General features: G+C 46.3%; 1 protein-coding gene across 1 annotated transcript in view; it reads left to right on the forward strand.

The window, feature by feature from the left end:
• The window catches only part of tns3.2 (tensin 3, tandem duplicate 2), a gene marked incomplete at its 5' end in the record, with an annotated part of 76,394 nt that overhangs the window by 27,266 nt on the left and 24,777 nt on the right, over positions 1–24,351 (forward strand). The window contains 3 exons of the mRNA XM_083648175.1: positions 7,000–7,133; positions 11,555–12,167; positions 13,149–13,217. Coding sequence (XP_083504301.1) covers positions 7,000–7,133; positions 11,555–12,167; positions 13,149–13,217 — 816 coding nt within the window. The remainder of the gene's footprint in view (positions 1–6,999; positions 7,134–11,554; positions 12,168–13,148; positions 13,218–24,351) is intronic.

Raw genomic sequence — 24,351 nt, forward strand, 5'->3', positions numbered from 1 at the left:
CAATTGTAGTTCATAGGTGCTCGACTTCCGCAAGGCGGACTTGGGCCAGATGACGCGAAACGCGTCGGCTGGCCCAAAAAATATGTGAGAGATGGTTGATATCTCTGGCAGTGAACAAGCAATTTCAAAAATTTCAACGGATTCGAAAACCTTAGGGGCATGAGATTTAATATATATTCATATTCCCCACGGTAAAGCCGTCCTTTAAGAAGCTTCTTAACTCTTAAAGGATGGCTTTCCCATGGGGAATATGAATATATATTCAATCTCACGCCCCTAAGGTTTTCGAATCCGTTGAAATTTTTGAAATTGGTTGTTTACAGCCAGAGCTATCAACCATCTCTCACATTATTTCCATGACGCTCTGACGCAAAACAAGTCCAGCCTTGCGGAAGTCGAGCACCTATGAACTACACTACTTGTGGGCCTGTGGGCCATGTGGCCTATAGGGATGTGGCCTATAGGGATGCGGACCCGGGTATCGATAAGCCGAAACCCGAAAATCAATAAGGTCCGACCTTATCGATACTGTTATCGAGTAGTGGCCGCTGCGCTGCGCTGCTGGTCCGCTGCGCAGAGTGTTTCCCCTCTCTGATCTGTGCGCTGGATTCGCTGTGAAGCGCCCTGTCACTGACTCAGTCAAGCCTGTGTGCTGCCGTGTCGTGCACGTGAGTGACTGTAATACAATTTTTAATTCGATTAAGGATTGAATCACGTGCATCAGGCGTGATGCGACACGCCCCCTTTTCACTGCTCCTTTGATCATTCATTTGGTTGCGATTGCGAACACAGACGCAGGAGGAAGTGAAGCGACAGGATGGCTGAACGTCTGAAACGCTCAAAAGCTTGGCTTCACTTCACCAAAGTGAAAGACAAGCCTTTAGCCAAATGCCAAATCTGTGACAAGCTGATTGCTTGTAAGGGTGGAAACACATCCTCCATGAATAAGCACCTTCGTTTTAGGGATGGGCATCGAATTTCGAATTTTCGAATAATCGTTGTTATTATCAAGGTCGACTTTTATTATTGAAAATCGAAATTCGAAAAAAAAAAAAAAAAATAGTGAAATGTTGCATTGTCTCCCCTGATTCTAAGTATAGTCGAATCGCTTGGTTTGAGCAAGTTAAACAATTTTTATAAGCATTTTAAGCAAGGTTTCTGGAAAAATGAATGGCGGATGAAATCCCATGAAGAGGGAGAGGGGGTGACTTTGGCACCCCTTTGGCACTCAGACCTGAGCCTACTAAATATTTAATGAACCACTCATGATTGTCAAAACAGTTTTTTATTTTCGAAAATGTCAATGTAAAAAAAATTAAAAATGTAAAAAAAAAAAAAAAAAAAAATTACATTTTTTTTTTTTTTTCGAATTTCGATTAAAAGTCGACTTTGGCCAGCGAATTTCGAATAGTGTTTTTGCTAGAAATGCCCATCCCTACTTCGTTTGCCATCAAATAAAAGCGAAATGCAGTAGGCTACCTTTGACTGTCTTCGCAAGGAAAACCCGTCTGCTCCAATCGCATCATCATCATCCACCCAAGGTATGCATTGTCCACGCCTCCACGGCAAATCCCGTTCGTTGACATAATCCACTTGATAAAATAATCCCAAAATATGCGCTCCCAGGCAGTGATGAAAGTTCCTTGTGCCATGCGTCCTGCTCTGTGACAACTCATGACATGTAGCCTACCGTTGTCCCACCATTAGGAGGGCAAGCGGCAATGTAGCCTAATACTGTAGGTGAAAGTGGGTATAGAGCATTGATTGTATATATTTGGTATAGAGGCTATTATTAGAAATTAGCAAAGTTGACCAATCAATTAGATGGAAAAAGGATTGCAATCAAAGATGACTCAATTTCCCGTGTTCGTTAATTCTGGTGGAGAGTGAAAGTGAAAAGAGAACAAACGACACCAAGTCTTGGACTGAAGTTCAGGTCTCCTCCGATGAAGAAGCAATCTTTATTTCATCAAGCAGTGGTTTATATACAATCAAATTAGAGGCTGGATCTTAATAGGGGAGTTTCCATGTGTGGGTATGCAGATTGCCAATTTCGCTATTCTCATTGGGTGCTTATCTTCCTGGGGGGTGTGCAAACAGGTGGCTCAAACTGTGTACGTGCACATACATACATATGCACACAGAACATCCTGCGCACACACCTACACGCACACACTCAGAGAACATCCTGCGCACACACCTACACGCACACACTCAGAGAACTTCCTGCACACACACATTCAGCATCTCATACGTCACAGGCGTCAGCTCTCAAAATGCATATCATGCGTCACAGGCGTATAACTAAACTAGTGGAAAAACCCTGTGGTTAAACCATGCATGCTTAACCTCTGTTCTTTATGTCTTCATGGGGACTAAAAGACGGCACCTTAACCACAACGCCTTTACTGAGACGGGAGACGACGCAACACCTCTTAACCACAATAGGCATGGAAATAAACGTCCATCTTACTTTTAGATAACTGAACTGTCGACACTTTTGTGTGTGACCTCAGCAGAAATGTCAAATGGGGACAGGGGACCTGTCTGCAAACCATTTTCCCCTCCTGCTTTTATGAGGAGGAACTTTGACCTTAAGGAAACTTGGATCAATTCCAACACTATTCTACCCAGTGTGGATATTCAATGTGTATTCCGTAAAAAAAATAAAAAATAAGCCCAAATCATTTGCAGTCCACAATAAATGTGTTTTCACAGCAATATAAAATTGAGAGAGGGAATTATGACCTGTTTAACTCCTAACAGCTTGTTATAGACTATACAAAATACTAATGCCAAGATTTTTGTTTAAATCAAAGCAAATATTTAAATGAGAATACAACCATTAATTTTATAATAATTTGAATGGGGCCTACCCACTATTTGCATGTCATGTGGGCCCTATTCCTTTTCAAATAAATGCACAGCAACAGCATCAGCAGTTTTTGTTTATTGGAGGAGAGGCTAATCCTTCTGTTCAGAAATGAAACAGTCACAGACTCACAGTTAAGCAATAAAAAAAACAGTTCTGTTTTTGTCATGTCTTTCCACCAAATAATACAAAAGAAAAGTATCGATAGTGGACCCGATAAGGACCCGGTTCGTTAAGCAGACTCGAAAATGGTATCAATATCAATAAAAAGTAACGGGTCCCATCCCTACTAGCCTACGGTAGCTAATATTAGCTTCCCATAGCTCCTTGCAAAGAGACCATATCTCGGGAACGGAAGCACGTCCAGACACGGGACTGGCGGCATTGGAAAGCTCGTCAAATTTTACATCTAGTAGTAGGTGCGTTGAAGTAACGAAATCAACGCTGAGCAATGTACCCGTTTTTACACATTTTTACATGAAATAGTTACAACATCAGATGCGCGTAACTCCTTGGAAAATGCCTTAAAATGCATGAAAAAATTTTTATGAAGACATCTCCCGACATATATACTTCGGGTTAAATTTGGTGCAATTTGGAGGCAATTTTATTTTTGATTTTTTCTTCTTCTCATAATGTATTTATGTCGAAGCCTTCTTCTTCTTCTTCTTTGAGTTTTATGGCGGTTGGCAAACATATATGTGCATTACCGCCACCTACTGGAGTTTGATATCAGCCAAATGCCTGAGGGGTGGGCGTGGAATCTAAGGCCACGCGAGCCCAGTGCATTGTGGGAACTGTAGGATTTCGGCTCCCCGCACCCGCCCCTCCCCCCCACCAGCCCCCCCCCCCCCCACACAGAGTGGATTTTGGTTGATATCTCTGGCTGTAAACAACCAATTTCAAAAATTTCAACGGATTTGAAAACCTTAGGGGCGTGAGATTTAATATATATTCATATTCCCCACGGGAAAGCCATCCTTTAAGAAGGGTCAAAGAAGCTTCTTAGCGCTAAGAAGCTTTTGGGAAACGCAGCCATTGACTGTTGGCACGTGTTCATGAACACAACAAAACATACATTTTAGTCTCAGGTTCAAGGTTTTCACTTTAGGTCACTCGCACACACACGCACGCACGCATGCGCACACACACACACGCGCACACATGCACACGGACACACGTGCACGCACACAACATAAACTAAAGTAAACTAGATGAATTGTCCTTTTAAATTGAATTGTCAAACATATAAACTAAACTAGATGGATCTCCCTCAGGCCCAGCTCCAGACCCAAATTACAGAGGTGGGGTGCCTGGGGTGCCCAACATTAAACATTCATTCAGTATTATAAATGTTTAAACATAAATAGACCAGGTCAGTGTACTCAAGTATCGTTTTTTCGTTTTCCGTTTTAAACTTTAAAACAGAAAAACGGAAAAATGTTTTTAGTTAAAAACATTTTTCTTTTTTCTTTTTTTTATAGTGCCCCAACCCCAAACCCCCCCCCCCCCCCAATGCCGGTCCTGATCTCCCTGGCATGCCAGCAGGCTCCCCGGGGGGCAGGGCATGGCGAGGCGCGGCGTACTCGGCCATGTTGGACAGTCCATGTGCCACACAGCAGCTGAGCCCGGCGTGTGGTGTCCTCATACTGCAGGCCTCGTGCCACTCGTTGGTGCTCTCGTCGTAGCGCTCCACGTTATTGAAGCCTCCTTTGTTGAAGCCTCCACACACGAACAGCTGGTCGTCCATCACCTCAATGCCAAACCTGCTGCGTGGATTCAGCATGTCGGGCACGGCGCTCCACGTGTTGGTTAGCGGCTCGTAGGCCTCGGCGCTGCGCAGGTGGTTGGGGCTGTCCCAGCCGCCCACTGCGTAGACGCGCTGTCTGTAGGCGATGACGCCCAAGAAGCTGCGCCTGCTGCTCATGGGGGCGATCTTCCTCCACTGGTTGGTGTCTGGGTTGTAGCACTCAGCTGTGTTCAGGTTCATCTTCCCATCGTGACCACCACAGATGTACACCTTGCTGTGGAGTACTGTGGCGCTGGCATGGCTCCTCCGCTCATTCATGGGTGGGAGCAGAGTCCACTTGTCGGTTTGAGGATCATAGCGCTCGGCACTGTCGAGAAGGACGATTCCATTGAAGCCTCCCATGGCATAGATGCTGCCATTCAGTACTACCACGCTGACAGTGCTCCGGCGATTATGCATGGGTGCCACATCGTGCCAAGTACGGGTACAGAGGTCGAACTTCCGCACACTGCTGACACTGCCAAAATTGCTGTTGTAGCCGCCAACACAGTAGACAACGCCATTTAGGAAAGCGGCACCGTGGTAACCCCGGGGAGACTCAAGTTCAACGTTTGGTACGTTGAGCCAGAGCTCGGCACGGGGATCGTATATCTCAATGCTATTTGTTAGCGCGCTTTCCCTCAAGCCTCCAATGGCCAACAGGATGGCATGAGGCAGGCGCGGGCGAGTCAGAGGGTTGGAGGGTCTGTTGGTGGTGACATCATACATGGCCCTCTCTGCATCGAGGATGATCGCCTCACACTCGGCGTTGTCTTTAACCAGACTGTTGTCCTTCACCTGGTTGATGAAGTAGTCGGTGGTCATCAAGCCCAGGCGGATCTTCGGCAGCAGCATGGAGATGTGACCTTCACGCTCCTCGAGCGAGTGGGCGATCCAGCGGAGCACGGCCTCGAACACCGTGCTCTCCTGTCTCACGTTCAGATCGTCTCGTGCCAGGATGTCCATCAGCTGCTCCAGAGAGATCAGTCCCAGGAACTCCTCAGAGGCTCCGGCAATCTGCTCAAAGTGCTCCAGGATGAAGAGAAAGGCCTTGCTCCTCAGGCCCGGGCAGTAGTAGAAGTCTACAAACTTAAAGATACCGATGCAGTTCTCTGGGCAGAGCCGCGCCTCCAGGAACTCACAGCAGGAGCGGACGACCCCCATGATGCAGAGGTAGTCTGCTGCTATCAACAGCTCCTCCACGTTGTCCTCGGTCACCGGGACAGAGCGGGTGTAGGCGTACTCTATGAGGAGACGCATCATGTCTGCTGACACGGGGCCGGCCATGTCGTAGATGTTGTCCTGGGACGTCCAGCCATGGGTGAAGAGAGCGTGGAAGTATTGGCTGCAGGTGCAGAGGACTCCACATGAATTGAATTCCACATCATCCACTCTGATCACCGCGTCACACACTGATCCCTCCAGATGCAGCTCATTAAGAAGCACTGACAACATTGACCCTTCGTCTTGTTTGTTCATTTTGTTCGACTAACCTGGATGAATACCTTATACCTTCAACAGTACCTGTGATTTACTCAAATATTTGGAGTCTGGGTGCCGGTCCTACTTATAGCCTCTGATGGGAAGGATTTATGACATCACTGATGATGTCACACTGTCTATGATGTCATCAGTGATGTCATAAATCACTGATGATGTCACTGTTTAGGTGACATCATCACTGGTTTATGACATCATCAGTGATGTCATAGACATTGTGACATCATCAGTGATAATCTCTCTTGCAATCTCTTTACTTGACCGACTGTCTAATACCGCATTCATGACAACTCGGCCCGCCGGAGGTTTCAACACGGAACCTCCGCCCTGGACAGATTTGCGTTCACGCTGCACCTCCCGCTCGGGGGGGAAAGCCCAAACTGTTGCTATAGCAACCCGCGTTAGCATGGTAGCTACCTACTAGTGAACAATGCTAACCGAACATGCTGAATGCTGAATTTCACACAGAGCGAAACACAGATGATACAAACACATATGAAACCTTAACATTACATAATTAAGAACTCAACTTGTGTGTTAAAACATCAACAAACGTCTTTATAATAATTCTGTGATTATCATTAACGATGCAAGTAGCCATTTTGATGTGGCTGTGACGTCAACTCGGAGAAACCGGAGCTCTGGATGATACCCGAATTTCCGAGCTGTAATTCTGGCCTGAACGACCGTTCAATTCACTTTTTACAGGTCGGAAACCCATTTTTTCCAGCGGTCCGAGTTGTCTTCAACGGGGTATAACTCCTTATGTCTCTCTCTCTCTCTCCCTCCCTCCCTCTCTCACTCACACACACACACACACACACACTCTTCTGAGCAGGTTGGCAGCAGCAGAGGCAGGTCAGTGATGTGACAGACTACTCGTATCTCTGTAGTCCAGGGTGGAGGGGGGGTGGAGCTCAGACCTTCAGGAACCCCCCCGTCAACAGCCTCACCCTCTCAGCAGCATCTCAGGTAAACACAGCTCCCCTCCCTGCAGGGCATATGCCACATTTACTGGTGGTACTACATTAAAGGACATTTACTGGTGGTACTACATTAAAGGACATTTACTGGTGGTACTACATTAAAGGACATTTACTGGTGGGACTACATTAAAGGACATTTACTGGTGGGACTACATTAAAGGACATTTACTGGTGGGACTACATTAAAGGACATTTACTTGTGGGACTACATTAAAGGGCATTTACTGGTGGTACTACATTAAAGGACATTTACTGGTGGGACTACATTAAAGGACATTTACTGGTGGGACTACATTAAAGGACATTTACTGGTGGTACTACATTAAAGGACATTTACTGGTGGTACTACATTAAAGGACATTTACTTGTGGGACTACATTAAAGGGCATTTACTGGTGGTACTACATTAAAGGACATTTACTGGTGGTACTACATTAACACATTCACTGCCAGCCGTTTTTTTTTTACTGTAGGTAGCTTCTGCCAGAGGTTTTTTTTGAGGATTCTGGCTCATCTTTCAAGACCTGAGGATTCTTTTCTGCTAAGATTTTGTGAACACAAAATATTTAAAAAGAACTAATAGAATGTGTGCTTTCTCTGTCTAAAAGAGTTAGTTTGTAGAGTTAGTAGTTATGTAGGCATTAGCACTTGAATACAGCATGGTTTCAGCGTCTGAAAATTTAAGCTGAGATAAATAGCTTTTTGTGAAATTCGATAGAACAGTCACTTTAACCATTCATTTTTGGCATCAGTAAGACGTCAGACATCTAAACAATAGTTTTGAACAGTAATTTCCTCCATAACAGCAGGAAACACCCCTCTCCTTCAAACTCCTCCCTCCGTGTGTGTTCTTCTTGGCTGCAGCGGGCGTGTCACAAGCATGTTTCTGTTGCTGCTGCTGCTGTGCCTGTCTGCTGGCGGCCGCTGGGCAAGTCTGGATGGGCTCGCTCGTTTCTTGGGGTTTGGGTTGAGAGCTTTGATGAAGCTTTTGCGATTCTGGTCTTATTTATGCTGCGTGTTTCAAAGTGTGTTGCACCCATAATCTATGATGCAAATTTGCAATCGCCCACCGCCAGCAATCAGCGCGAAAGCGAAAGCGTTTTCGCCAATCCATTTTACAGTATGAGAATGGTTTCATCGCGCGTTCCCCTGCAGTTTTGGCTCTGCTTTTTCTAGTTTGGAGAGCACTGTCGCCACTTAGTGGGTCGGTGGAATGGGTTGTACACGTTCGGTGGCTCCCATATTTATATAGGAGATGTAAAAGGCTTAGATGCACGTCCCGCCGTCAAAATTTTTTTTTTTTTTTTTTTTTGACGTATTAACACGTCATTGGCAGTCAACCGTTGGATTTTTTTTGACGTATCAACACGTCATTGGCAGTGAACGTGTTAAAGGACATTTACTGGTGGGACTACATTAAAGGACATTTACTGGTGGTACTACATTAAAGGACATTTACTGGTGGGACTACATTAAAGGACATTTACTGGTGGGACTACATTAAAGGACATTTACTGGTGGGACTACATTAAAGGACGACATCAACTTTTGGGGTTTGGAACATTGGTCACGTTACCCAACATGTGATGAGAGGATTGGCATCAAAATCATCTGTAAGTCTGGTAGATGGCTTTGTCCAGTGTGCATGCTAACGCTTTAGCATACTGTATGTTAATATAGGAGCAATTTTATTCAGAATAAATGAAAAAACAGTTTGGTGAGGCTTTATTTTACAGCCCACTAATTAGGGTGTAACTGTTTGTACTAAAATAACAACGCTGTAGTTACAGGGTAACAAAACAACAAGTCTCGAGTTGGAATTAAGAGGTAACAAGTTTGTAATTATGAGATATTTTGGCTTAAAACGATTTAAAGGCTTTAATCGGAAATGAGCAATTAATTTGATGTCTTCCGCATACAAAATACGGTATCTTAATACAAATTCCAAATATTCAGTATAAATATTGTGTTCTTAGTCATTAGCTCCTTACCACCATCCTTACTCCGTAACTACGGGGGACAAGCATAACATTTGTCCCCCCTGCTTACAGTATGTTATTATCTCCACCAGGTGAATGCCTGTGTTTGGTCTTGCCTGTGTGTGTGTGTGTGTGTGTGTGTGTGTGTGTGTGTGTGTGTGTGTGTGTGTGTGTGTGTGTGTGTGTGTGTGTGTGTGTGTGTGAGGGAGCTGAGGACAGAACAGAATCTATAGTGTATAGGGCTGTCCGAAACGATTCTTTTCTTATCGATTAATCTAACGATAATTTTTCCGATTAGTCGATTAATCGAACGATTATTTTTTATTTAATTGTTTTATTACCGGTATATAACAATAAATTTACCCAAAACAAATAAATAACCAAAAACTTCTCAATTTCAGTATTTTATTTAACCATCTCATTCTCTTTAACAGTCCAACATAAAATCTCTCAAATAAAATTAAAGCAAGAGCTTGTCCTCAAATAAAATGAATGTAGTGCAATTCAAAATAAAATAGTAGAATAAATAAAATGCAAGTCACTTTCAGGAGGAATACCAAAAACCTTGTGCAATGTCAACTGAGTTTAGCAGCAGTCCAACATAAAATCATCATCTTACAGTACAATGGTGTGCAATTTTCAGTAACAGTGCTCTTAATTTTGGAGAAAGACAAAATGCTCCATGTAAGATGGTCACGCATCATCCAGACACAAGACTGTGTCTGTAGCATCCACAACCAAAATCGGGTTGCACCAACTGCCTGGTCGTAACTCCTATGTCGGTTAAGGCCACCAGTCTTCAGAGTGCACTTACGCCTGTTGCACCAACAGGGCTTACGTCTGGTCTTAACTACGCCCGGTCGTAGCGATGCACGTCCATGTGAAAGCATGGGAATGCCCACTCGAATGCGGCACGCGACCTGTTTAGAAGAGTGTGCTGACGTCAAATGACGCTGCGCTGATGGGTAATCCTGTAGTGTGGCTAATGTTAGCGGCTAACTGTTACTTGTCGTTACTTTAAATGGCAGTAAAACGCCACTGAATGACCAAATTGATTTAACTTTTAACCATTTCGATTTCCACTTTCCATACGGACCCCCAGCATTGGTTAGTTGTTTATAACGTGACTATATTTATAACGTTCATAACGTACTCCGGTTTCCAGTTTATAACTCGGGTCTGAATACAGCCAGAGTGTCAGCATGGCTGTATTCAGCCCTCAAGAAGCGTCCTCCCCTATTGCCAAGCTCACCAGCCACCACTGCTCTATAGTGTATAGTATAGTGAACAACAGAATATATAGTGTATAGTATAGTGAACAACAGAATATATAGTGTATAGTATACTGAACAACAGAATATATAGTGTATAGTATAGTGAACAACAGAATATATAGTGTATAGTATAGTGAACAACAGAATATATAGTGTATAGTATAGTGAACAACAGAATATATAGTGTATAGTATAGTGAACAACAGAATATATAGTGTATAGTATACTGAACAACAGAATATATAGTGTATAGTATAGTGAACAACAGAATATATAGTGTATAGTATAGTGAACAACAGAATATATAGTGTATAGTATAGTGAACAACAGAATATATAGTGTATAGTATAGTGAACAACAGAATATATAGTGTATAGTATACTGAACAACAGAATATATAGTGTATAGTATAGTGAACAAAAGAATATATAGTGTATAGTATAGTGAACAACAGGGGGGGTGGAATAGTAACATGTCACAGATGAGGCTTGACGTTGCAGCTGCTGCTTGTGTCACTCCTCCTGCATGTATGTGTATGTGGGTACATGTAGATCACAGGTGTGTGTGTGTGTGTGTGTGTATGTGTGTGTGTGTGTGTGTGTGTGTGTGTGTGTGCGCGCGTGTGTGTGTGTGGTGGTGTATGTGTATGTGGGTACATGTAGATCACAGGCTTGTTAGGTTCAGTCTCATGGCTGGGTGGCATGAATGGCCTGACTGTTTATGCCAAAACACAGTCTGTAGCCACACACACACACAAGATCACAAGACTGATGTCTCCTTGGTGTGTGTGTGTGTGTGTGTGTGTGTGTGTGTGTGTGTGTGTGTGTGTGTGTGTGTGTGTGTGTGTGTGTGTGTGTGTGTGTGTGTGTGTGTGTGCGTGCGTGCGTGTGTTCGTGCGTGCGTGCGTTCGTGTGTGTGTGTGTGTGTGTGTGTGTGTGTGTGTGTGTGTGTGTGTGTGTGTGTGTGTGTGTGTGTGTGTGTGTGTGTGTGTGCGCGCGTGTGGGTGGTGGTGTGTGTGTGCGTGCGTGCGTGCGTTCGTGTGTGTGTGCGTTCGTGTGTGTGTGTGTGTGTGCGTGTGGGTGGTCACCTTATAAGACCGCAGTCATAAATTATGCTCTTGTATTTGTATTTGGTCTTTCCTCATAATTTTTTAGCCTGGGACTCCGTACAGAAGCGACAGTGTGGACTACAGGGGACAGAGCCCTCTGACGGACAGAAGCGACGGTGTGGACTACAGGGGACAGAGCCCTCTGACGTACAGAAGCGACAGTGTGGACTACAGGGGACAGAGCCCTCTAACGGACAGAAGCGACAGTGTGGACTACAGGGGACAGAGCCCTCTAACGGACAGAAGCGACAGTGTGGACTACAGGGGACAGAGCCCTCTGACGTACAGAAGCGACAGTGTGGACTACAGGGGACAGAGCCCTCTAACGGACAGAAGCGACAGTGTGGACTACAGGGGACAGAGCCCTCTAACGGACAGAAGCGACAGTGTGGACTACAGGGGACAGAGCCCTCTGACGTACAGAAGCGACAGTGTGGACTACAGGGGACAGAGCCCTCTGACGTACAGAAGCGACAGTGTGGACTACAGGGGACAGAGCCCTCTGACGTACAGAAGCGACAGTGTGGACTACAGGGGACAGAGCCCTCTAACGGACAGAAGCGACAGTGTGGACTACAGGGGACAGAGCCCTCTAACGGACAGCTGCCACATTGTGCCGCCTACTCCTGCCTTCCCAGTATCTCCTCCAACACCCTATGGTAAGAGATAGGGCTCATTTCCACCACATTGTGACAGCACAGTACAGCTCTACTCGATCTGGTCTTACTCGGCTCTACTTGATAAAGACTCTGTTTACATAGCAAGTTTACTCGCCTCCGCCCACACCTGGTCGTCATAGCGACCGCATATCTGCCCTCCGCCCATAGCCGAAGTAGGCTATAATGTATAACGTTAAAATTAAATCCATACACGGAACTTTTAAACTGATTATGAAATACTGGTGCCTCTAAATGACCTACAGTGTACATGGGCAAATGTGACAATCGGCCAGGAGAATGGATATCACTTTGTTGTTACTCAAACTCACATGCATGCACTGCGCGGGGGACGGGAGAGGCGCTACAGGGAGAAGGGAAGCCTCTACCCCGGCGGCCTCTCACCAGGCAAGACCGCGGCTTCGCTAAACCCCCGCCTGCGGCCTAGCGGAGCCGACGTAGCACTACAAGCGGCTTCCCGAGGAGCGGACTTTTTCTCTCTCAAAACAATTGAAAACCACCGTCATGTTAAAGCTGAGCAAGGAGATCGATTTAATTTCAACAGAGCCGAAGGCAGCAACACAAAAGAAATAACTTCTGGAAATAACAGAAGAGAAGGTAAGCCCCACTAAACTGGTATCCAGCATTGACAGTAGATACAGTAAACACGATTCTGCCTGACCAATCAGTCGTCTGCAGTGTTTTCACGTCACCGTATGGTACCGGGTCCACAGCCCTGGTACCTCAACAGAGCAGGGACCAAAAGCAGCACGACTCAACCCCGACTCAACCCGGGCTGTCCACGTTTTTGATCGGTGGAATGAGACAAAAAAGCGAGACGAGCTGTGCGGGGCCGCGTTGATAACAGCGGTGAAAATGGGCCAATAGTGTCAAAAGTACAGACTTCTGCCTGTGGGCGTGTCTGTAGTTCTGTGGGCGTGTCTGCAGTTTGGACTCTTATCAGATCTTCCTTCTCTTCCACAGTGAAAAGTTTCTCAGAGTTCTCTCAGCCAAGGCCCAGAGGGCAGGGGGAGTCCAGCTGGACAGCACAAGGTACACTTTCTGTGTCTGTGTGCGTGTGTGTGCATGTGTGTACATGTGTGTGCGTGTGCGTGCGTGCGTGTGTGTGTCTCAGCCTGATTGGTGGAGGACTGAAGTCTTAACCCAAACACTCTAGCTCTGATTGCTGCTGGACAGGGTTCAGTAGCAGGCTGGAATGTTCTCCTGGCACATACAGTGCAGAAGACACACACGCACACACACACACACACACACACACACACACACACACACACACACACACACACACACACACACACACACACACACACAGTATTGTATCTGCAGGTCATTTCATAGGGTCTGATTAGAGGCAGACAGATAGCCGGCTTCATATTATTTGTTATTTTTTTGTGTTTTCATTTATCTTATTTTTAGGTTTCAAATTGACATAACGTTGAGAGGGAGGAGAGGAGAGGAGAGGAGGAGAGGACAGGAGGAGAGGAGAGGAGGAGAGGACAGGAGGAGAGGAGAGGAGGAGATGACAGGAGGAGAGGACAGGAGGAGAGGACAGGAGGAGAGGACAGGAGGAGAGGGGAGGAGGAGAGGACAGGAGGAGAGGAGAGGACAGGACAGGAGGAGAGGACAGGAGGAGAGAAGAGGACAGGAGGAGAGGACATGAGGAGAGGAGAGGACATGAGGAGAGGAGAGGACAGGAGGAGAGGGGAGGAGGAGAGGACAGGAGGAGAGGACAGGAGGAGCTGACAGGAGTAGAGGACAGGAGGAGAGGACAGGAGGAGCTGACAGGAGTAGAGGACAGGAGGAGAGGGGAGGAGGAGAGGACAGGACAGGAGGAGAGGACAGCAGGAGAGGACAGGAGGAGAGGACAGCAGGACAGGACAGGAGGAGAGGACAGCAGGAGAGGACAGGAGGAGAGGGGAGGGCTTTTGTTGGTGGGACATCCGGAGGGACCAGGGCCTATGAGACATGCACCACCCTTATATCTCCCAGTAGACCAAGGACAGCTGATACTGGATGTCCGCTAGTTGACGGTAAAAGAGGAAGAGGCCACTGCTGGCAGGATGTCCACTCACTTCCTGCTCTGGGAGGGACAGGAGGAGAGGGGGAGGGCTTTTGTTGGTGGGACATCCGGAGGGACCAGGGCCTATGAGACATGCACCACACGTGTGCAAATAATTTATTGCAGTGACTTGTAGTCACTTAGCTCGAGCACTGGTCCACAATGTCTGGTCTGATCACCAAACCTCTTTAGCTCGAGCACTGGTCCACAAGGTCTGGTCTGACCACCAAACCTCTTTAGCTCAAGCACTGGTCCACAAGGTCTGGTCTGACCACCAAACCCAAAGTCTGTTGTGGATAAAGCCATCATCTTATGACCTTCGCATATTCACAACCATTTATTGAACATAATAGATCGCAAAACCAAAGTCATATTTATGATGGCGTTTTGCTCTCTATTGGCGACAGACCAGCATGTCCTTTAAAGGGTATATCTGCCTGTTTATTGTAAATATGTTTTTCAGGACAGTGAGGCAACAGAATGAGACAGAGCTGATGAAAGAGTAGCTGTTAGCTGTTAGTTTGGAAAAACAACAGCTGATTCTTCACTCTGCTGGATGCACAGAGGAATGAACAAAGGACACACTTTCTCTCTTTCCCATTTTGGGGGCAGACAAGAGTTTCCTGTTTGCCACGTTGAAGGCAGGCGATGGTGTGGGGAAACAGCCATGCTACGTCAGGACAGAACCGTTACGTTCCCCCACATATTTGATGTTGAAGGCAGGCGATGGTGTGGGGGAACAGCCATGCTACGTCAGGACAGAACCGTTACGTTCCCCCACTTATTTGATGTTGAAGGCAGGCGATGGTGTGGGGGAACAGCCATGCTACGTCAGGACAGAACCGTTACGTTCCCCCACTTAAGATAAGATAAGATAAGATAAGATAAGATAAGATAAGATACGATAAGATAAGATATTACTTTATTGTCAGACAGAGTCCGAAATTTGTCTTGCATCCACAGACACTTGTTTCTCATTGATACATACAACAGTGCAAAACGACAACCAACACCATCCTCAAAGTGCATAGTAGACAAAACAAAACAATAACAAAAGACACGAATAAGGAAAGTGGCTGCAGCGCTTCCTTAGTCCCTATCTAGAGCCTCTAGCCTGATTTAACAGCTTGACAGCCTGGGGCACAAATGAGTTCCTCAGTCTGTTTAAGAGAGCCCGTGGGACTCTGAATCTTCTATTTGAAGGCAACAGCTCAAATTCATTAAAAAGAATGTGCGTTGGGTCAGATATTATCCTACGTGCTAGAGACAAGATTCTACATCTGTGGGCTTCCTGAAAGCTTGTTTCCAGTGTTTGTCCTACAATCTTATAGCAAATACGGACTAACCTGCCCAGTCTAGCTTTAAGCTGCACAGACAAACAGCTATACCAAGCACTACTCCCATACAGCATTACACTCTGCACAATTGATTGAAAGAAAAGCAGCAAAATCTTTTTGTTAGCTCCAAAGGACCTAAGCCTTCTTAAAAAATAAATGCGTTGTTGCACCTTCTTACAGATGTGACTTATTTGATGTTGACGGTCATTATCATAATCAGACGTTGACCTGGGGCTAACTGTAATGTGGACAGTGATTCACAGCAGCACACTGGCTGACCCCTGCAGCACGACTTCCCACCATACTTTCACCAGCAGGGGGGGGAGGAAGCTGTGGATGGACCATGATGGGAGCCTGGAATGTCTTCTTTGTTGGTGTGACTTTGTGCCACAGGGCTGAGGGAGCAGATGGCTGCACCAGTTTGCTGTGGTCATGTCATTTGCAGTTTCCTTTGACAGAAAATACATGCGCCAACCAAAACAAATGTCATGCCACACATCTTTACTTTTGTATCGCATCAACTCAAAGATGAGCTCTCCCATCTAGAGCGGCAACAAGTTGATTCATTGATTATATTGATCGACACAAAATTAATCACCAACTACTTTTTTATACTCGATGAACCTTTAGACTCGTTCATAGGAAGAAATGCTCAAATAGACAGTAAACTGAAGATCTTTGGGTTGTGGACTCACTGTTGGTCAGGACAAAAGAAGACGTCATCTTGAGCTTTGGAGAAAAAGTGATCGACATTTTTCACCATTTTGTGACGTTTTATAGACCAAACGAAACGACTAATCCATTAGTCGAGAAAATAATCGACAGATTACTCGATAACGATGATAATAATCGTTGGTTGCAGCCGTACTCCTGTCGCTGTCTTCAGATGATCTCTCCTGTTGTGTATTTTCATTTGCTCGCGTCAGAATAGCTCTGCACTAAAAGGTTCTGTAGTGACATTTCCTTTGTGTACTCGTGGCTGAATCCAAACAAACAGCGATGTAGACGTTCCCATCCAGGGGAAGAGGGGGTCTCAGCCAAAGGAATGTAGCTGTTTTGAGCTGAGCTTTAGGAGGGGCAGAACCTTGAACCCTCAGGGCTTACAGGGCAGGAGAAAGTCCAGGGGAGGAGGCTGGGGGGAACCATCTTGCCTCCTTCAGATGGTTGGGTGTCCATAGAGACACTGCGGAGCGCGTCATCATTCAGAAACCACGGCCAAAACGGGGGGAAACAAAAATAACCCCCCCCCCCCAAGATCCTGGCGTTCTCCAATGTCGCGTGCTGCACACAAAGATCATATATACGTCAGATGAACACTCCAACTTACTTCCTTGACAGCTAGATCCACATTTTTCTTCTCGCCAATTCTCAATGGCTTCCTTGTTTTGCTCGGGAGTACAAAAAAACTTGGAATAGGCAATTTGTTTTTTACATTTGTTGTCTGCGCAGCCCACCACACAACAGCTTTTAGCTATGTTTAATTCAAGGGAAACAACGCTGGTGTATGGAAGGGAATGGGGCGCTTTCCCCCGTGATGGGCGTGGTCTATTTCATGCAGTGTCTCTATAAGGCAAGTGCCACATGCTCCTATTGAGACACAAGTGGACTCTACATAATGAAACAGAAAGAGCTTTACAGGCTCGTTTATGATGTGCTAAGATCAGACACATGGCAGCAGACACGACCCGTTTGTGTCTGCATGCCTTTGTCTCTATGTTTGTGTGTGTGTGTGTGTGTGTGTGTGTGTGTGTGTGTGTGTGTGTGTGTGTGTGTGTGTGTGTGTGTGTGCGTGCGTGCATGCCATGAGCGATGAGCAGATGTTGAGAGTGGAGACACATGCGCTGACAGAGAGGCCATAGAAACCCTAGTTCAACCCCCTCCTCGCTCACCATAAAAGGGCACATGTGACCCCTGACCCCTCCGGAATCCATTTTGATTGGGGCAAAGCGCTTGCGGTGGCCCAGCAGGGACAATGCTCAGTGGTCAGTGAGAGGAAGAGGAAGAGGAGGGGGGCTTACGTAGGCTAGACGAGGCTTGGGGGGGGGGGGGGGGGGGGGGAATTCTCTATACCGCCCCCTTTCTCCCTCAAGCTTTCTCCCTCCCCCTGAAGCCCCTCCCTCCACACAGCTCGGACTCGAGCGCTGTGTCACAACAAGCCAGGAACAAACGGGGAACTAGTTTTCCATCTGGGGACGAAAGGAATTGAAAAGCTTTATTCAGCCAGCAGTTGAGTCAGAGCTCCGATTGCTTTTCAGCAGACAGAGAGAAGGAGAGACTGAGAGAGAGAGAGAGAAGGGGAGACTGAGAGAGAGAGAGAGAGAGGAGAGACAGAGAGAGAGAGAGAGAGAGAGACAGAGAGAAGGGGAGACTGAGAGAGAGAGAGAGAGAGAGAGAGAAGGGGAGACAGAGCGAGAGAGAAGGGGAGACTGAGAGAGAGAGAGAGAGAGAAGGGGAGACAGAGAGAGAGAGAGAGAGAGAGAGAGAAGGGGAGACTGAGAGAGAGAGAGAGAGAGAGAGAAGGGGAGACAGAGAGAGAGAGAAGGGGAGACTGAGAGAGAGACAGATAGACAAAGAGAAGGAGACTGAGAGGGAGAGGGAGGGAGAGGGTTAGTGGGAGAAAGCAGACATTTCTCTGCTCGTAGGGAGTCTTGGAAGCAGATCGTCTTGGCCAGAGGAGCAGCTTTGGTAGAGAGAGTGACAGAGGAAGACGAGGAGCAGCTTTGGTAGAGAGAGTGACAGAGGAAGACGAGGAGCAGCTTTGGTAGAGAGAGTGACAGAGGAAGACGAGGAGCAGCTTTGGTAGAGAGAGTGACAGAGGAAGACGAGGAGCAGCTTTGGTAGAGAGAGTGACAGAGGAAGACGAGGAGCAGCTTTGGTAGAGAGAGAGACAGAGGAAGACGAGGAGCAGCTTTGGTAGAGAGAGTGACAGAGGAAGACGAGGAGCAGCTTTGGTAGAGAGAGTGACAGAGGAAGACGAGGAGCAGCTTTGGTAGAGAGAGTGACAGAGGAAGACGAGGAGCAGCTTTGGTAGAGAGAGTGACAGAGGAAGACGAGGAGCAGCTTTGGTAGAGAGAGTGACAGAGGAAGACGAGGAGCAGCTTTGGTAGAGAGAGTGACAGAGGAAGACGAGGAGCAGCTTTGGTAGAGAGAGTGACAGAGGAAGACGAGGAGCAGCTTTGGTAGAGAGAGTGACAGAGGAAGACGAGGAGCAGCTTTGGTAGAGAGAGAGACAGAGGAAGACGAGGAGCAGCTTTGGTAGAGAGAGAGACAGAGGAAGACGAGGGAGAGTTGAGGACTTTAAGGGATCAAGTTGAATCTGGTGAGCAGACAGACCGGCTTCTGTGAGAGGCTCGTCATCATGACTGCTTCTCTTGGTACGTACGTCCACGCGCGCACGTGTGTGTGTGTGTGTGTGTGTGTGTGTGTGTGTGTGTGTTATGAGTTAGTGTTAGTTAGATGTGTGTCTGTGTGTGTGTGTGTGTGTGTGTGTTATGAGTTGGTGTTAGTTAGATGTGTGTCTGTGTGTGTGTGTGTGTGTGTGTGTGTGTGTGTGTGTGTGTGTGTGTCTGTGTGTCTGTGTCTGTGTCTGTGTGTCTATGAATACATACTTCCAATGCTCAGCACTGAAAGCTCCATCTCTGCCGTCATCGCGTTTCTCTCCTCCTCTGCTTCGTTTTCTCCATTCCTCCTTGTTTCTTCTCTTCTTTTCACTTGTCGCTCGTTCTCTCACCAGACGTTTCTCCATTATCTCTCGCTCCTTCCTCCTCTTGTTGATCTAGCGCTATCTCCCCCTCTCGCCCTCCTGACACTTTGAAGGCATGCAGTCAGTGCACACATGCACAGGAACGCTGCCCTCTCTCCTCCAGGCCTCTGCTATTTGCAGAAGGCTTCTGGATTTTTTCTTGCGTGGTTGTGTGTCAGATGTCTGTCTCTCTTTGCCTAACCTCCCTCCCTCCCTCCCTCCCTCCCTCCCTCCCTCAGTTTTTTTTGTGTGGAAAAGGATCAACGACTCCGTTATCTTTGTTGTTTCTTTGATTCATCTGGTTGTAATGCTTTGGACAGCAGGCTCTCTCGTGCCCTTCCTTGCCATCTCTCTCTCTTGGTGGGACGGTGAGATGGTTTGTTCCACTGGCCGTGCTCATGATGTCATCCTGTTCAAACCTCCATCGTGGAGCCATGATGGAACACTATCGCTGGTTAACCGCTTCTTCTCTCTAGTGACCCCGACTGAACTGAACATGATGCTTATTGGTTTGTTAGGGACGCTTGTTGCTGCCATGTTTCCACCATTTATCTTTATAGCCACTTTTATGATTAGCAGAATACACACACTGTGTGTGTGTGTGTGTGTGCGTGTGTGTGTGTGTGTGTGTGTGTGTCAGTCACAAACACACACTCCACACAAAAGCAAGGACCCTGGGTCGTAAGTACCCTTCTCAACAATTGACTCCATGTTCACATCTCTTCATACATGAAAACCACAACTGTGTCATGACTCATGCACACAGAACACTGATAGAACATAGACCCTGTCGTGTAACATCACCTCCAGGTTAGTCTCGCTGGCCAGCCTCCTCTCCCTTCAGCCTCCTCTCCCTTCAGCCTCCTCTCCCTTCAGCCTCCTCTCCCTTCAGCCTCCTCTCCCTTCAGCCTCCTCTCCCTTCAGCCTCCTCTCCCTTCAGCCTCCTCTCCCTTCAGCCTCCTCTCCCTTCAGCCTCCTCTCCCTTCAGCCTCCTCTCCCTTCAGCCTCCTCTCCCTTCAGCCTCCTCTCCCTTCAGCCTCCTCTCCCTTCAGACTCCTCTCCCTTCAGCCTCCTCTCCCTTCAGCTGGCCAGCCTCCTCTCCCTTCAGCTGGCCAGCCTCCTCTCCCTTCAGCCTCCTCTCCCTTCAGCCTCCTCTCCCTTCAGCCTCCTCTCCCTTCAGCCTCCTCTCCCTTCAGACTCCTCTCCCTTCAGCCTCCTCTCCCTTCAGCCTCCTCTCCCTTCAGCCTCCTCTCCCTTCAGCCTCCTCTCCCTTCAGCCTCCTCTCCCTTCAGCCTCCTCTCCCTTCAGCTGGCCAGCCTCCTCTCCCTTCAGCCTCCTCTCCCTTCAGCCTCCTCTCCCTTCAGCCTCCTCTCCCTTCAGCCTCCTCTCCCTTCAGCCTCCTCTCCCTTCAGCCTCCTCTCCCTTCAGCCTCCTCTCCCTTCAGCCTCCTCTCCCTTCAGCTGGCCAGCCTCCTCTCCCTTCAGCCTCCTCTCCCTTCAGTCTCGCTGGCCAGCCTCCTCTCCCTTCCGTCCGAGGAGTCTGGCGCCGCAGGTCTCCATAGTGGGATTGCGATGGGCGGCGCTTAGCGGCAGTGCCCTTGGAAAATAGTTTTCAACAATCCAACTTGCCGTTTTCAGCGTGTAGGTTTCTGCCGTTAGCTTGCTAGCTAGTTAGCGCTGTTGTTTTCACTGCGGCGGCAGGGCACTGTTTACAGCGACACACAGGGAGGAGGGATCGGAAGCCGCTCTGATTGACATGGTCGGAGCCAATGAGAGAGCTTGTAATAAGCCGGGAGCGGACATCCGGCAGCGACTGAAACAGTCGCTCCAATGGGAGAGCAGCTGTAGAGCAGGGGAGGGTTTATCCATGTTGCCTGTTTCCGTGGCGCCAGACTCCTCGGACGGAAGGGAGAGGAGGCTGGCCAGCGAGACTACCTCCAGGTTAAATGGATATAGACACTGTAGTGTAACATCTCCTCCAGGTTAAACAGGACATTTTAAGGGCAAAAGGTGGCAGCAGATCAAAAAGCATCAAGAATGTAAAATGTTGACAATCAGCGCAGTGGATAGAAAAGTAAGCCATGAAAGGAAAGCCTGTCCCTTTCTATAAACACCGCTCTAAGCCTTCACCCTGTTCCTCTCCGTCCCTTCCCACTTGTTTGTATCATCGACACATCATAAATACATATATTTACATATATATATATATTCATATATTTACATATATCTCAGTGGTTTATAGTGGTGTTATTGCATATATCTCAGTGGTTTGTAGTGATATAATAAATACATATATTTACATATATCTCAGTGGTTTGTAGTGGTGTTATTACATATATTTACATATATCTCAGTGGTTTGTAGTGATATAATAAATACATATATTTACATATATCTCAGTGGTTTGTAGTGATATAATAAATACATATATTTACACATATCTCAGTGGTTTGTAGTGGTGTTATTACATATATTTACATATATCTCAGTGGTTTGTAGTGATATAATAAATACATATATTTACATATATCTCAGTGGTTTGTAGTGATATAATAAATACATATATTTACATATATATCAGTGGTTTGTAGTGATATAATAAATACATATATTTACACATATCTCAGTGGTTTGTAGTGGTGTTATTACATATATTTAAATATATCTCAGTGGTTTGTAGTGATATAATAAATACATATATTTACACATATCTCAGTGGTTTGTAGTGGTGTTATTACATATATTTACATATATCTCAGTGGTTTGTAGTGATATAATAAATACATATATTTACATATATCTCAGTGGTTTGTAGTGATATAATAAATACATATATTTACACATATCTCAGTGGTTTACTTTGTAGTGGTGTTATTACATATATTTTCCATATGTCTCAGTGGTTTGTAGTGGTGTTATTACATATATTTTCCATATATCTCAGTGGTTTGTAGTGGTGTTATTACATATATTTACATATATCTCAGTGGTTTGTAGTGATATAATAAATACATATATTTACATATATCTCAGTGGTTTGTAGTGGTGTTATTACATATATTTACATATATCTCAGTGGTTTGTAGTGATATAATAAATGCATATATTTACATATATCTCAGTGGTTTGTAGTGATATAATAAATACATATATTTACATATATCTCAGTGGTTTGTAGTGATATAATAAATACATATATTTACATATATCTCAGTAGTTTGTAGTGATATAATAAATACATATATTTACACATATCTCAGTGGTTTGTAGTGGTGTTATTACATATATTTTCCATATATCTCAGTGGTTTGTAGTGGTGTTATTACATATATTTACATATATCTCAGTGGTTTGTAGTGATATAATAAATACATATATTTACACATATCTCAGTGGTTTGTAGTGGTGTTATTACATATATTTTCCATATATCTCAGTGGTTTGTAGTGGTGTTATTACATATATTTACATATATCGCAGTGGTTTGTAGTGATATAATAAATACATATATTTACATATATCTCAGTGGTTTGTAGTGGTGTTATTACATATATTTACATATAGCTCAGTGGTTTGTAGTGGTGTTATTACATATATTTACATATATCTCAGTGGTTTGTAGTGGTGTTATTACATATATTTTCCATATATCTCAGTGGTTTGTAGTGGTGTTATTGTTGGCTCCCTCTTCAGCTGGATGCTAACTCTGCCTCTCCTCTGACACGCCTCTGAAGTTGATCAAGCTGTCTGTCCAAACAGGAGCCAGAAAGGACAGGGGGACGTTGATTTAAAGACAACAGCCTATTGTTTGTCCTCTGTGGGGGAAATGCTCTGGCACAGCCACTCAGAGGTCCTGAATAGGAGGGGCTGGGAAGGCACAGCAGGCTTCCCGGGGTTGATTGATTCTTACTGGTTGATTATTACTGATAGAGGGGCGGGGCCAGGGCAGCGCTGGGTAACCAATCACATTCTGATGGCGGTCCCAGCCTCTGCCTGGGAGAACGAGCCACTTTCTCATAGTAAAGGGGCGGGGCCCCAGGCCGTATGGGACTAAGTGCAGTCAACACGTAACAAACAACACAACAACAACAACAACAACAACAACACATCACAACTGGACTTGATTTTCATTGGCTCGTCTCATTACACAATTGCTTCAAACCTTCCTTCCTTCCTTCAGGGTAGTTTGCAGCATCTGTACTGGAAAGCCTCCACTCAGCAGGTTTTCCTCATTTGAGTCATCAGCCAATCAGGGCCCAGTATTGTGGCTGTTCTGCCTGTCAGGACTTAGGATGCATTCAATAAATAGCCTTTTAACTAAACTACGTGTTTTTGAAAAACATAATAAAGATTCTTATCCTGTATTTGAAAACAAAATCATGAATACTGATTGTTACACGGCCTTGTTGAATACTCAATTCCGATTGGTCAATCACGGCATTGGGCGCTCAGTTATTTCTGTATAACAGAGCGCCCAGCAGATCAGCCTGAGTCAGCTGACTGTACACGATCCCTTACATCATATAGGAGCGTTAAATGTTGATGCACTCCCAGCTGAGATATGGGCGGGGCCTGAGGATGAGAGCAGCTGAGATATGGGCGGGGCCTGAGGATGAGAGCAGCTGAGATATGGGCGGGGCCTGAGGATGAGAGCAGCTGAGATATGGGCGGGGCCTGAGGATGAGAGCAGCTGAGATATGGGCGGGGCCTGAGGATGAGAGCAGCTGAGATATGGGCGGGGCCTGAGGATGAGAGCAGCTGAGATATGGGCGGGGCCTGAGGATGAGAGCAGCTGAGATATGGGCGGGGCCTGAGGATGAGAGCAGCTGAGATATGGGCGGGGCCTGAGGATGAGAGCAGCTGAGATATGGGCGGGGCCTGAGGATGAGAGCAGCTGAGATATGGGCGGGGCCTGAGGATGAGAGCAGCTGAGATATGGGCGGGGCCTGAGGATGAGAGCAGCTGAGATATGGGCGGGGCCTGAGGATGAGAGCAGCTGAGATATGGGCGGGGCCTGAGGATGATAGCA

Source organism: Poromitra crassiceps (genome assembly GCF_964638095.1).
Source record: "Poromitra crassiceps genome assembly, chromosome: 12".
In the NCBI taxonomy this organism is placed as follows: domain Eukaryota; kingdom Metazoa; phylum Chordata; class Actinopteri; order Beryciformes; family Melamphaidae; genus Poromitra; species Poromitra crassiceps.